General features: G+C 40.5%; 1 protein-coding gene across 7 annotated transcripts in view; it reads right to left on the bottom strand.

Moving 5' to 3' along the window:
• CDK19 (cyclin dependent kinase 19) overlaps positions 1 to 15,958 on the bottom strand; it is a 134,870-nt gene that overhangs the window by 82,448 nt on the left and 36,464 nt on the right. For all 7 annotated transcript variants that reach the window (XM_080664217.1, XM_080664213.1, XM_080664211.1 and 4 more), the window contains one exon: positions 14,331 to 14,406. In XM_080664217.1, coding sequence (XP_080520343.1) covers positions 14,331 to 14,406 — 76 coding nt within the window. The remainder of the gene's footprint in view (positions 1 to 14,330; positions 14,407 to 15,958) is intronic.

Genomic DNA, 15,958 nt, shown 5'->3' with positions numbered 1-15,958 from the left:
GTGTGTGTGTGTGTGCGTGCGTGCGTGTGTGTGTGTGTGAGATAGTCTAGGTGTGTGTGCGTATGTGGGGGTAATAGTCTGTGTGTGTGTGTGTGTGTGTGTGTGTGTGATGGTCTAGGAGTGTGTGTGTGTGTGTGTGTGTGTGTGTGTGTGTAAATTCCACTGCTCTAGAATATTATGTTAAAAGTATTTTGAATAGAATACTCAGAAAAAATCTTAATGGCCTTATAATTTCCATTTCAAAAATAAAAACATTTTATATTAAAATGAGTTTTTACATGTCAATTCTTAGTATGACCAACTTGAAAAAGTCATGAAGAAAAAATATAATTTCTGAAAACTCAGAGAGAAAACTTAAAAAGATGTACTAAGATGACACTTATACAACAATAGTAAGACTTGAATGAATATTTAAAAATGAATATATGTATTTGGAATAGTATAAGTTATACACATTAATCATCTCTAAAATTGACAATATTGAAATTAAAGAAGTATAGTTAAGATTGTTTATCCATAAAGAGATCACCAAAATAAAAGATTTTTTTTTTTTAAATGAGGCTGAGCATTTCAGAACACTGAGAGAAAACCACATAGTTCAAATAAATATACAACAAAAAATCATCAGGGCACATATCTTTAGTTTTTGTGTGTGTGTTTTTTTTGGTGTGTGTGTGTGTGTGTGTTTTGTTTTTTTGTTTTTTTGGTGTCAAAGGATGTGTTTGTTCAGGTTACAAATACAATCTATTGCCCAATCACCAGTTTGATCAAGAAGGTAACTACAAAATGACTAGCCAGAGTTAAGAACACAGTTCAGTCATTAAATTAAGTAAAATTAAGGACTACAGCAGAATGAAATCAAGACTTTGTTTTCACCAACATAACAACCAGAGCATTTATATTACTGAGTCATACCATCTGTAGAAAGTTCATTTGTTTTTTTAACTTTCACTAACTTCAATTTCATGTATCTTTACTACTTACCTTACATTATCTCTCCCTCCCTATTAGCTACCCCTCATCCTCCACTACCCTTGCTTGCTCTTTACTTCCTTTGTTCCCATTCATTAATGAGCTCTCATTCTTCCAAATCCCTATAGCAATTACATATACCGCTCATTTGAAATTTAACAAATTATTTATTGTATCTTTATTCTTTTACATATATCCTAATGTTTTCACATATAGATATATGCTTATATTAACTATCTGGTAAACTGAATGGTCATTCCATATTAAAAGTGTGGTCAATATCACTAACTCCTTTTAGTTATATATATATATGTGTGTGTTTTTTTTAATATATTTTATTGATTTTTTACAGAGAGGAAGGGAGATGGATAGAGTTAGAAACATCGATGAGAGAGAAACATCGATCAGCTGCCTCCTGCACATTCCCTACCGGGTATGTGCCCGCAACCAAGGTACATGCCCTTGACCGGAATCTTACCTGGGACCCTTGAGTCCGCAGGCCAACGCTCTATCCACTGAGCCACACCGGCTAGGGCTAGTTATGTTTTTAAGTTCTCAAATAATCCAGAAGTCAAACGTTGTTCAGAGCACGGGTTCCATGACAAAATAGATTCAGGTAAACAACATATGTCCAGAAGATTGGGACCATAGGCCCAGGCTAACTCTGGAAGCATTGAGTCCAGTAAGTCTAAAATAAAGAGGGGGAAGGAAGATAGCACCTGATATGGGTAATGGCAGTAAGAACAGAAAGGAGGAGGTGAATAAAAAGAGGGCAGGGCAGATTCAATAGAACTCAGTAACTGATATACTAACACCTAATGATCCAGGATGGTACAAGCAACTCAACAGATAGTGGTACAATTTAGAGATAAAGAAAAGCATTACAGCTTTGAGATGAGGATCAATGTTGATTTTAGTATCAGATATGATGAGTTTGAGATGTTCATGGGTGCATATCGATGGTGGGCTTGGATATGAGAAAACTCAACTAGAGGCAAAAAAAAAAAATAAGGAGTCATCAGGACAGATAGAAGATTGCTCAGGAAGTGTTTTTCATGAAAAGATGAGAAAGGCAATTAGTAGAAAACTCTTTTGGGAAATAAAACATTGGGAAAAAGAGACATTTAAGAAAAAAAGGATCACATAAAGACTCAGGATGTGTGCTCAGAGAAAGAGAAGCCTCCTTCTCCCAAGAGAGGATCCTATATAATAAAAGGCTAATATGCAAATCAACCGAACGGTGAAACGACCGGTCGCTATGACACGCACTGACCACCAGGGGGTAGACGCTCAATATAGGAGCTTTTCCTGGTGGTCAGTGCGCTCCCACAGGGGGAGTGCTGCTTAGCCAAAAGCCGGGCTCATGGCTGGCAAGTGCAGCAGCGGTGGCGGGAGCCTCTCCTGCCTCCGAGGCAGCGCCAAGGACCCCTCAGGGGATGTCCGACTGCCAGCTAAGTTAGCAGGCACACATCCCCCGAGGGGTCCTGGACTGTGACAGGCTGCAGGATGGCTGAGGGACCCCCCCCCCCCCCACACACACACACACACACACACACCACAGTGCACAAATGTCGTGCACTGGGTCTCTAGTATTGTTATAAAAACCAAGAGGGGTTTACTGTAGAGAGCGCCTGGGAAGGCACATGGGCATTCTTCCTTAATAACTGTCAGCTGAACTCAAGGCAACAGGCAAAGCCGCATCTTGGTTACACATCTTACCAAAAAGGCAGATGTGTTCTCAGCATTGAATCTTATCTTTGCCCAGGTGTAGGGAAGTGGGTTTTGATATGTAAATCCAGTCTAGCACTAGGAATGCTCGGGCCTACTCAAGAATGCAAATAATCTCCTTTGTCTTGACTTTTGGTGAAACTTCCGGGTATTTGGGGATATAAAATAAACACACTGCATCAGCTCTGGGTCAATGTCTCTCCATCAGACGAGAGCAGTGGTCCACCCAGTCCCAGCTTTTTCCTTCTATCTCTGTGTCTTGTCTCTTTCTTTTATTTCTCAATCCCCAGCCCCTCTACTCAAAGAACCGGATCATCTCTCTTTCCGTGCTGGACGCGGAAAAGAGAGACCCCACCATAGTTTACTTCTTCCCAGAAGGGAGAACAGATGACTATTTTAAGTGTTGAAAGAATTGTCTATTGGATTTTCAGCCTCTGTTGGAGGTATTCAGGAAGCTTTGAAAGAACAGTTTTTCTCCACTGAAATTATAAATTCTATGAGTATAGATACCATATCTGTCTTGTTTATTGTTATTTATTGCACAGAGAACAAGGCCAGTCATGTGGTGGACATTCATTAAATGCTTTTTAACCTACATTGAAAGTGGAAATAAAATCAGATTGCAACAAAAGCTAGCTGTCCTTGATAGTTAATGGTGAGGAGAAACCACCTGGCTATAAATAGAGGAGCACTAAGAGCTCAGAGAGGTAGTTTCAGATTGTTCAGCTTTGTTCGGTAGGAGAAACTTCAACATTTTTTAAATATGAAGAGTGAAGAATCCATGGGGAACAGAAAATAAACATCTGCTCAGACTTCACATATGACTGCTTCCAGAATTACTTGCTAACTTTAGCCCAAAGGAATATCTAATTGTTAAAGACTTGAAATTTTAGAAAATGAGTAGGGAAAAAAAAATCAAGCAACATTGGCTCATACAGAACAGGGCTCCTTATAAATAAGTATAGGAAAATCAGCTACTAAACCATTGTATCTTTTTCCCAGTTTCCTACCTTCCTTTACTTCTAACTCACACATTCTTTAAAGATGCCCCTACAGCAGTGGCAACAAGACCTTGTGAAAGTCAGAGGTCAGTAAAGGTGGGGTGGTTAGAAGGGGGAACAACTAAGGAAAAGGGCAAGAAAAAGAAAGAACTGAAAGATCCTTAAGGAAGGGTGTTCTCTTAAAATAAAAAACTACCAACAGAGCTTCAGTTGTCAATATAGTGACATGGTAAGACCCATACTGTAAAAGAACAGGGACAGATCCAGAGACAGAGAAGCATCGATCAGACTGCCAAACCTCAGAGGGAAGATAGGAGAGGGTGGGGGAAAGGAGGAGAGATCAACCAAAGGACTTGTATGCATGAATATAAGCCTAACCAATGGACACGAACACCAGGGGGGGTGAGGGGTGAGGGCATGGGGGGGCCGTTAATGGAGGGATGAGGACACATATGTAATACCTTAATCAATAAAGAAATTAAAAAGACCCACGTCATTTAAAAAGAAAAAAAAGACAAACCATAATCTCACATAAAATTCCATGCTTCAGGATCCTTCAATTCTAGAAATCTAGGGTATCTATTAAATGGGATCACTTTTTAAAAGATCTGATCAAACAAAAATAGTGGTACTGTGTTAGCAGTTTCTGTTATCCTAAAAATATTTCTGAACGTAACACTGAAGCTCCTTGACCTGATTCTGCAGCTTTTCACTGGCTGGCCTCTTGCTTACATACTACCTCAAGCCACACCAAACTACCTCTAGATGCCCAGTGCAAATACTCAGACTCTCACCTTCAAGATTCAGCTCAAGCATCCTCTCTGTCCTTTGTGATACCTTTTCCTGACAGCCCCATTCCACCTTTCACTGCCCACCACCCATCCTTTCTTGAAATACATGATTCTAAGCAAAGTGAAATACAAGAGATTGTTAAAAAAAAAAAATTTGGAAATGCAAAATTCAAGAATATCCACCAAAGCAATACCTAACTAGAAGTCTATAGCTTTGCCAACAACAATCCACATCACCCTTAGAGCTACTGGATTTAAACCCTTAGAAATAAGCAATCACAAAACAGAACCATTTTCAAATATAAATAAATGTACTGTTTTTGCCCAGATTATGAAGGATGTAAGTTAAAACATAACTAAGTGTATACTGTGTTGTCTCCCCAGATGTAAATGTGATTATAACTATAATTTTATTAGAGGCCCGGTGCATAAAAATTCGTGCATTCGGGGGTTGGGGGGTCCCTCAACCAGGCCTGCACCCTCTCACAATCCAGGACTCCTCGGGTAGGGTCCCTAGGCCTGGCCTGAGATCAGGGCCTATCGGGGCTTTCCCAAAGCACTCCTTGTCCTTCTTGATAATGTTTGATTATCTTTGATACCACCAAGCCATCTAGCTGCACTTGCTTCATGGCTCAATCTCCAGACCCACCTTTCCCTGCTGTGCAGGGGGTGGAGCTAAAAGACTTGGTGGTCCAGCCAGTGCCTTCCTTGAGAGATGCCATCGTTCCAGCGTGACAGGAAGAAAGAGCTGTAGTGCTTTATTCTAAGGTTCTTTGTAACTATCAAAATTCCTTCGAATGAGGCCCAAAACAAAAAACCTGAAAGAATGTTTATTTGACTTCATATATACATTTCAACAAATATAATTTTAAAAATTGTCTATGCACAAAATACCAATGTTGAAAGTTTCCTTTGATTTTAAAAATTTTACTTTGGCTATGTTTTACTAAGAAAAGTATTATAATCATATTAATTATTCTTCTTTTACTGAGCTAAAATCCATATAACATAAACTTGACCATTTTAAAGTATACAATTCAGTAACTTCCCGTACCTTCATAATGTCGTGCAACTATCATCACTGTCTAATTCCAGAACATCCCAAAAAGAAACCCATACCAATTAAGCAGTTACTCCCCAATGCTCCCTCATCCCAGACCTTGACAACCATTAATCTGCTTTCTGTCTCTATGAATTTGCCTATTCTATACATTTCATATAAATGGAATCATACCATATATGGCTTTTTGTGTATGGCTTCTTTAACCTAATGCTATTAAGATTTATCCATCTTATAGCAAGCATCAGTACTTCATTTCTTTTTATGGATGAATAATATTCTATTGATGTATATACCACATTTTATTTATCCACTCATCAGCTGATGGACATGTAAATTGTTTCCAATTTTTGGCTATTATAAATAATGCTGCTATAAACGTCTGTGTATAAGTTTTTGTTTGAACACCTGTTTTCAATTCTATTGGGCATACTCCTAGGAGTAGAACTGATGGCTCATAGGGTAATTCTATGCTTAGCTTTTGGTAGAAACACCAAAATGTTTGCCATAACATCTAAACTATTTTACATTTCCATCAGCAATGTATGAAGGCTCCAATTCTCCACATCCTCGCCAACAACCCTTATTTTCATTTTATTATTACTGCTATTTTAGTGAATGTGAAGTTACCACATTGTGGTTTTGATTTCCTAAGTAACTAATGATATTAAGTATCTATTCAAATGCTTAATGATCATTTAAATAACTCTTGGACGCACTGTCTATTCAAGTGCTTTGTCCATTTTTAAATTGGGTTATCTTTATGTGAATACTCATTTTTAAATTCATTGGGCAACCATCTTTTTTCCAATTCTTCACGTCTACAGACTTATCTATATATATAAAAGCTTAATATGCTAAGTGTCCAACTGTTCGTTCAACCAGTTGCTATGATGCACACTGACCACTAGGGGCAGACGTTCCAACCGGTAAGTTAGCTTGCTGCTGGGGTCCGGCTGATGGGGACAGGGTGAGATGGGCTGGACATGCCCTGGAGCCAACCTCCAGTGGTCCCTCCCCATCCTCTAAAATATTTCTTCTAATTAATTTCCTTTCAATGTGCACGAATCCATGCACCAGACCTCTAGTTTTGTTAATATTTTGGTAGAATATTTTCTATTTTCCTTTAATATATAATATATTCTTCTTTTTGTTGTTGTTAATTCTCACCCGATGGTATTTTTTCCATTGATTTTCTAGAGAGAGTGGAAAGGGGGAGGGGGAAGGAGAAGAAAGAGAGAGAAGAGGGGGGGAAGGCATCGATGTGAGAAAGACACATCAATTGGTTGCCTCCCACACACATCCCAACCATGGCCAGGGATGACACCTGCAATCCAGGTACGTGCCCTTGATCGGGAATAGAAACCCATGACCCTTCTGTGCCTGGGCTGATGCTCTAACCACTGAGAAACACCAGCCGGGGCTAATATTTTCTTCATTCTCCTCAGAGTTTACATTTTACAATGCCTCTGGGGCACTGAGGGCCAGTTCACAAGTCTAACATATCTAATAGTAGCTTACTCACTAAGTGAAAAAGACAACAATATGTTAGTAGGTTAAGAGCATCAAAATTTAACTTGATCATTTCTAGGCATCCTCAAACTACGGCCTGCGGGCCACATGTGGCCCACCAAGGACATTTATCCAGCCCGCCGGGTGCCGCTGCCTGTCCTGCTTAGCAGCCAACTCGTCCCGGGCCCGCAGTGTGCATAGGAATTTGTTCATAGTTTTTTTTTAAACTATAGTCCAGCCCTCCAATGGTCTGAGGGACAGTGAACTGGCCCCCTGTTTAAAAAGTTTGAGGACCCCTGAACTAAGCCAACATTTTCTGAACACTCCTCTATTTAAGACACTATGTGGGTTTTAAGCACGTAATTAATTAAAAGTCCAATGACTGTTTAATGCCTTTACAATGGTTCTATCATTTATTTCATATGTTCTAATACCTTGGCAAAACTTAATTTAAATGATACCAAATCTCTAAACCTTAAAATGTCATGCAGTTTGTTTTTCACAGCACTTTCTTATGATGAATAACCAAAAACAATGAAACATCTTTCTTTTACAAGAATAATTTTAAAATATTCTTGGATTGTAAATATTTTTATTTTAGCAACCTAAAATAGTTGGCAGTACTAAGTAACATTCTTCATTAACAAAAGCATATTACATTTATTAAGAAAGCATATATTGTCTCTATGGAAAGAAGTGCAACAATGCTAATTATGTTTTAAATCCATGGGGACCACTAAAAGGAGTTATGTAAATAACACTGAACTTCTCTTCTGAGCTTGCAGAACATACCACAGGCAAAGAGAAAACCTTAAAATCAAACAGGGAGAACACTGACTTCCTAGAAAGGCAAGACATCACTGACAACAGACATCACATCATCGATAACCAAGGCCAGAAAACCATGGAGAAATCTTCAAAGCGCTGAAGAAACAAAGTTCAAATTGTATATCCAGCTAAATTGTATTTCAAAAGTGGGGACAAAGTAGACATTTTTGGTCAAAAACTTTAAAAAATTTGTCGTTTATATACCCCAATAAGGAGTGTGTACAAAAAAAGAATCAAGTAGATCTAAATAAGTGCTGACTGTTAAGAAACTAAAAATATACAAAGTTGGGGGCTAAGGGCTTGGGGAAGAGGTTAAGTGAAAACAAGGTAGAAGTAAAATAATAGAAATAAAACAAAATAGCTGAATTAAAAACCTCTAAGGTCCTTGCATGGAGGGAGCTGGAAAAACTTGAGAATTTAAGTCAAATATGTGTGTAAATGCAAGAGTACTTACTAAACTGGAAATAATATAAATTATTTCCAAACTAGAAGTTTAGGAAAAAAGGAAATAACGAAAATTCAATCAATACTTCATAAATCAGAAAAGAAGGGGTGGAGGGGGAGACTCAAAGCATCAGACACAGATAATTTAAAAATAAGATAAAAGAATTCTAAATATATGAATAGACACATTAATGTAAACAGATTAAACTTTCCCAACTTAAAAAAAATACTTAGATTAGAAAGGATATTAAATTTGAAAGAAAAATCAATTTTACAAAAATCAACCACTATTAGAAGGGTGCTACTGTTTCTCTAGAATAAAGAGCTAAAACAGTAAGCAGAATGGTTATATGTTTTTTTACAATATGCCAGTAGCTTTAACAATCCCATAGACAAGTGTTCTGAAAACCGATTCACACCAAGTTACGTCGCAGCAAATGGAATTAGAATTCCCCAGTGCGTTAAGACTTGTTCTTTGGAGAATCAATGAACTTCCCTGCAATATTCTACTCCCATCCTATATAATAAAAGAGTAATATGCAAATTAACCATCACTCCGCTACACCCACAAGCCATGTCCACCAGCCAATCAGGAGCGAATATGCAAATAAACCCAACCAAGATGGCTACGGCCACAGAGAGCAGGAGGGAGGCTTGGGTTTCCCCAGCAATGGAGGAAGCCAAGCTTTCCGCCTGCCCTTGCCGGCCTAGGCCTCCACTCAAGACTACAAAGTTTCAATGATAGAAGATACATAAACCCCAACAGAAATGGCAGCAGCCAAGGAGCTGGAAAGAGCAGGAGGCTAGGGTTGCCCGTGGCGATGGAGGAAGCCAAGCTTTCGCACACCCTGGCCAGCCCAGGCCTCTGCTGAAGGCTACAAAGTTTCAATTATAGAAGATACATGAATCCCCCCCCAAAAAAATGGCTGCCGGAGAAACCAAGATGGTGGCATAGGTAAGCACCTAAACTGCTGCCTCGCACAACAATTTCAAAACTACAACTAAAAGACAGAACGGACACCATCCAGAACCACAGGAAAGCTGGCTGAGTGAAAATTCTACAACTAGAAGGAAAGAGAAAAGCTCACAGAGAATTGGAGGTACGGCAAAGGGTCTTTGTGCGCGCCGAGAGGAAGGGCGGCTGAGAGCCTGGCTGACTTTCTCTGGCGGAGGGGGGAAGGAAGCCCCCGACCGCACTGAACCCCAGTTCTGACAGCACTGAACCCCAGTTCCGGGCGAGCCCCTGGGGACCCACACTCTTATGGGGTGAGACTGGACTCTCGGGCGGAGACTCGGGAGCTGGGGAAAGCAGAAGTCTAAAGGCGCGCATGTGCCAGTGCGCACAAAGGCTGCGGAGGTTGCCACAGGCTTTCCCTAGTGGAAGGGAGTCGGAGGCTCTGACTGCACTGAACCCTAGTTCTGACTGCACTGGACCCCAGTTCCAGGCGAGCCCCTGGGAACCCACGCTCTTACAGGGGGGAATCTGGACTCTCGGGCGGAGACTCGGGAGCCGGGGAAGGCGGAGGACTGAAGACGCGCGCATGCCAGTGTGCACAAAGGCTGCGGAGGTTGCCACAGGCTTTCCCTAGTGGAAGGGAGTCGGAGGCTCCTGACTGCACTGGGCCCCAGTTCTGACTGCACTGAACCACGGTTCCAGGCGAGCCCCTGGGGACCCACGCTCTTGTGGGGGGAGTCTGGACTCTCGGGCGGAGACTTGGGAGCCGGGGAAGGCAGAGGTCTGCAGGCGCGCATGTGCGCGCAAGGGCAAGGCTGACGGGAAGCCAAGACTGTCTGCTCCGCCCTGAGACTCCACCCCATCCAAGCTGAGCACAGAGGCTATTGCAATTTGGCAAGTCTAATCCTATAAGGCTGTCTCCAGCACTGAACTTCTCCCAGCATAGACACAGCTGATCCTTACAGCCAACTGGCCTGGAGGTCAATTCTTCCCAGTGATACCAACAACAATAAAGACTTAATTACAACAAGGCTGTACACACAGTCCACAAAGGGGTGCACCAAGAGTGTCCACCTCAGGTTAACTGGAGAGGCAGACCCACTGGGCCATATTGGAAACCTAGCACACAAATCTACCTTACCAACTCAGGGAAGCAGTGAAAATGCGGCGTCAAAGAATCAGATCACAAACGAAAGAAATGGAGGAAAACAAACGACTGGATATAGAATTCAAAACCACGGTTATAAGGCTTTTCAAGAATATCCTAGAAAAGGCCGATAAATATAACGAGACCCTCGAAGATATGAGAAAGGACCAACTAGAAATTAAGCATACACTGACTGAAATAAAAAACATTATACAGAGACCTAACAGCAGACTAGAGGACCGCAAGAATCAAGTCAAAGAATTGAAATACAAAGAAGCAAAAAACACTCAACCGAAAAAGCAAAAAAAAAAAATCCCAAAAGTTGAAGATAGTGTAAGAAGACTCTGGGACAACTTCAAGCGTACCAACATCCGAATTATGGGGGTGCCAGAAGAAGAGAGAAAGCAAGATACTGAAAACCTATTTGAAGAAATAATGACCGAAAACTTCCCCCACTTGGTGAAAGAAATAGACTTACAAGTCCAGGAAGCGCACAGAACCCCAAACAAAAGGAATCCAAAGAGGACCACACCAAGACACATCATAATTAAAATGCCAAGAGCAAAAGACAAAGAGAGAATATTAAAAGCAGCAAGAGAAAAACATTTAGTTACCTACAAGGGAGCACCCATACGACTGTCAGCTGACTTCTCAACAGAAACTATGCAGGCCAGACGGGAGTGGCAAGAAATTTTCAATGTGATGAATAGCAAGAACCTACAACCAAGATTACTCTACCCAGCAAAGCTATCATTCAGAATTGAAGGGCAGATAAAGAGCTTCACAGATAAGAAAAAGCTAAAGGAGTTCATCACCACCAAACCAGTATTATATGAAATGCTGAAAGGTATTCTTAAAGAAGAGGAAGAAGAAAAAAGTAAAGAGAAAAATTATGAACAACAAAAACATATCTATCAACAAGTGAACCTAAAAATCAAGTGAATTAAAAACCTGAGGAACAGAATAATCTGGTGAATATAATAGAATCAGGGGCACAGAAAGGGAGTGGACTGATAATTCTCAGGGGGAAAGGGGTAAGGGGGTTCATGAAGAGACTGGACAAAAATCATACACCTATGGATGAGGACAGTGCGGGGGGAGGTAAGGGCAGAAGGTGGGGTGGGAACTGGGTGGAGGGGAGCTATGGGGGGAAAAAGGAGAAACAATTGTAATAATCTGAATAAAGATTTATTAAAATAAAAAAAAAAATAATGCTAAAAAAAAAAAAATGGCCTCCGCTTGGGTCGCCAGGGGACGTGGCCAGCCTGCAAACCATCACAGGCCCCTCACCCAGGCCGCCCCACACCCCATGGGAACCCCCACCTTGATCCAGGACACCTTTCAGGGCAAGCCAGCTGGCCCCCACCTGTGCAGCAGGCCTCTATCCTATCTAATAAAAGAGTAATTTGCAGATTGACCATCACTCCAACACACAAGATGGCTGCCCCCATGTGGACACAAGATGGCCACCACAAGATGGCCAGCAAGGGAGGGCAGTTGTGGGCGATCAGGCCAGCAAGGGAGGGCAGTTGGGAAGGACCAGGCCTGAAGGGAGGGCAGTTGGGGGTGATCAAGCCTGCAGGGGAGGGCAGTTAGGGGTGACTAAGTCGGCAGAGGAGGGAAGCTGGGGGCAACCAGGCCTGCAGGGAAAGGCAGTTGTGAGGGACCCAGGTCTGCAGGGGAGAGAAGTTGGGGGAGACCAGGCCTGCAGGGAAGGGCAGTTAGGGGTGACCAGGCCTGCAGGGGAGGGCATTTAGGGGCAAACAGGCTGGCAGGGGAGTGGTTACGGGGTGATCAGGCTGGCAGGCAGAAGCAGTTAGGGGCAATCAGGAAGGCAGGCAGGCGAGCAGTTGGGAGCCAGCAGTCCTGGATTGTGAGAGGGATGTCTGACTGCCCTATAGTAGGATCGGGCCTAAACGGGCAGTCGGACATCCCTCAAGGGGTCCCAGATTGGAGAGGGTGCAGGCTGGGCTGAGGGACACCCCCTCCCCCGTGCATGAATTTCATGCACCGGGCCTCTAGTTTCTCAATAAAAGCTCTTGACAAGGTAGTGATTCAAGGAATAAAGAGTGACTTTTAAGACAATGGACAAGACTCCTTTCATGATCTTTGGCACAGTCTGTGATGCTAATGTAAAAGCAATGATTCATAGTGACCTATTGAGTTTCCTTCATCAAAGCAACAAAACCAGATGTGTTACCAGGTACCATCAGTTTTAATGGCAAGCCACTTTTCACTGTTTTATCTCTCAACAATCTTTCCAATTTCCAAAATGGGTTCACAAAACAAGAATCTCTGATGGTATTAGCATGCTCTAAAAGGACAAAAAAGAGAAACTAGCTTCATTAAGGAACATCAGAATTCATTCAGTTACTTGTGGAAAGAAAATGGCATCATAACTTCCAATTTCTTTAAAACCATGATTTGAGACTACAAGGAAAAAATGGGAATAATTCTGGAAGAATAAAGTCATCTGAAAGAGGCCTTCACTGTTCTGCTCCCAGTCACAAAACATCCAGATTTCAGAGAGCTTCATCTGGACCTCTCCAATCAGATTGTTACTTTTACTTATAAGATTTTGTAAGATTAGGCTTTTGTGTTGGAGCAAATCCAAATGCAGCCATGGGCAAACTATGGCCCCCGTTCGGCTGTTCTATCCGGCCTGCGGAGCCGAAAGAGCGGAGGGTTCTCTTGCTCTCCCCTCCATTCCTTTACTTTGAATTTATATTAGTTCACACAAACACTCCATCCATGCTTTTGTTCCGGCCCTCCGGTCCAATTTAAGAACCCATTGTGGCCCTCGAGTCAAAAAGTTTGCCCACCCCTGAAATAGAGGGAAGTTTCCAGTCTTTTCTTCTTTCTTTTGTTGTTATTGTTAGTCCTCACACAAGGTTGTTTTTTCCATTGACTTTTAGAGACAGTAGAAGGGAGAGAGGGAAAGAGAAAGAGAGAGAGATGTAAAAGAGACACATGGATTGGTTGCCTCCTACGAGTGCCCCAACAGGGCAGAGATTGAACCTACAACTCAGAGAAACACCCTTGACTGGAATCAAACTGGCGACCCTTCAGTGAGCGGGTCGACCCTCTAACCACCGAACAACACTGGCAGTTCCAGCCTTTTCAAATTAAACCATCTTCTTGTCAAAACAATTCACACTGTCCAGTATGTTTTCTGGCTGGCAGACATACTAGTAGAGGCTTCTTCAGCTTTGTTGGCTTCCAGCTTCTATTAGCAAAAATATTGCCTTACCAGAAAAAGCATGATTTTGTATCCCTGTACACTTAATCTTTACAGGAAGATCAAAGGACACAGTTTTTGTCCTGCTTCCATTTTCATTTTTTTATTGTATTTCAAAAACATGTTCCATAGTTTCTGAGCCTTTTGGCTAAGATCAACTGTAAAAATATTTTTCCATTTAAACTAAACTCTACATAAATACAGATGGCATGGTAAATGTCCCTGTACATAATCTAATTAGATATACTAATGATACATGACACCCTATATTTGTACAAATACCCAAACAATTTTGACTTTCGGTGGGCGGAGAGGAGGGAGGGCATTTTTAAAAAGGAAATTTTCAAAGTAATAGAAAAATACATTTTTAAAACGTTTTTAAATTAATTACATTACATCACAATTTAAATTAATTAAGTCAACATTTAGCTTAGTAATTCTAAAATTATAAATCCTAAATATCATTAAGACAATCAATGTTCAAAAGATGGTTTTCAAGTAATCAACAAGCTTATGCAGCTTTTCTCATCTTATATATCAATAACATCTCTGAAATAACCATGTATTATTTATATTAATGAAACTATTTTATATTAATATCAATCATCATCTAATATCAATAACAGAATAAATAACATATTTATATCCACTTACTGCAATCTCTCTACAAGCCGACATGGATATTCCTGTGCCTTCAATTTGCTTCAATGCATATTCCTTTTCATCTTTTCTGCATATGAACACAAAAAAATTATTTTTTCTACACATTTTCAGATTTAAAATTACAATTACAAAAACAATGAAAATGTACTAGTCTCTCAGTGATATGTAAACACTCTCACATGCATGCACTGCTTATTATTACTGATACTTCAACTACAGAAATACAAAATACCAAAATAAATTCATGTCACAATGAAAATACCAGAAAGAGCCAAAACATAAAATTCAAAATTAAAACAGAATAGGATACTGAACAAGGCACTGGTTTCAAAAAGTAAACAAGCATAGCCCCACTGGTATGGCTTAGTGGTTGAGCGTCAACCTATGAGTCAGGAGATCATGGTTCGATTCCCCATCAGGGCACATTCTTGGGTTGGGGGGTCAATCCCCAGTAGGGTGCATGCAGGAGGGAGCCGATTAATGATTCTCTCTCATCACTGATGCTTCTATCTCTCTCTCCTCTCTCTTCCTCTCTGAAATTAATAAAAATATTTTTTAAAAGTAAGCATAAATATCAACTCAAGTACACTGCCAAGATAATTCTACTCCTATCTTAATTATCTGAAGTCTATGAAAGCATTGTTATAAACATTAACTACAAAAATAAATGCCAGATGTAAACTCCTATATTTGTTTAAAGTAATTTCATAGTCTCAGAATCGTTTATAAGAGGGAGAAGCTATAGAAGAATATTGACCCGCTGGGACACCCTAGTTCTCGGGAACATTCAAAAGCCCCATTAACTCAACATAAAGCCTTGGAAAGACTTAGAAACTCCACTACCATCTCAAGAACTCTTGGAAAAACCCAGTAGTTACAGTGAATTTTCCAAATAATGGAGGTAGGATGAGGGATTGTGGGGAACCACAGTAGTTATCAGGATGCTTAACCAAGTGAAGACAGCAGTTCAAAAATGGTGATACAGTCCATAAAAATAGTAATAGTATATCAGATGAGTGGCTAGGACCACACAGTATCCTCAGGGTGCTGACACCAGAATCAGCCACACCAAGGCCCCAGCTGCATGTCACAAATGTGGTTCATATTGAGGGTTGTTCTGATAAGAGGAGTATAACCCATACCCTCTAAATTTTGTCTTTTGATTATATTAGAGCCTCAGCAAAGTATCACCATGTCATGATGCTTTGTTTTGCCAAATGATAGTACGTAAGTGGTGCCACACCCTGTCCTACTTACCTATTTCTCATTTTCCCCATTCTGCGTTTACAAGCAGATAAATCAGATTAAGAGGTTATTTATAATATGCATTTAAAACAACTTAAATGCCTTTTGAAGATTTTCACAAACATCTATGTTTTGGGCAAATAACTAAGTAACGGTTACTTTCCCCCACAATCAGTGTGAAAATTATATCCATTACTCTTCCAGTACATGGCATCCAAGATAAATAAGCAGCATTTTTTTTTACTTTCTTCTTTATTTTTGTTTTTTTTATAAGCAGCATTTTAATAAAAAGAAAACACACCAGATATTTCAACAGGATGGACTGCTATCAATTAATAAAATAATAATTATGAAGGTCATTAGAAACATGAAAA

Source organism: Plecotus auritus, assembly GCF_963455305.1.
Source record: "Plecotus auritus genome assembly, chromosome: 4".
In the NCBI taxonomy this organism is placed as follows: domain Eukaryota; kingdom Metazoa; phylum Chordata; class Mammalia; order Chiroptera; family Vespertilionidae; genus Plecotus; species Plecotus auritus.
Note: the sequence above shows the minus strand (reverse complement) of the source record. Positions and strands in the feature narration are given on the sequence as shown.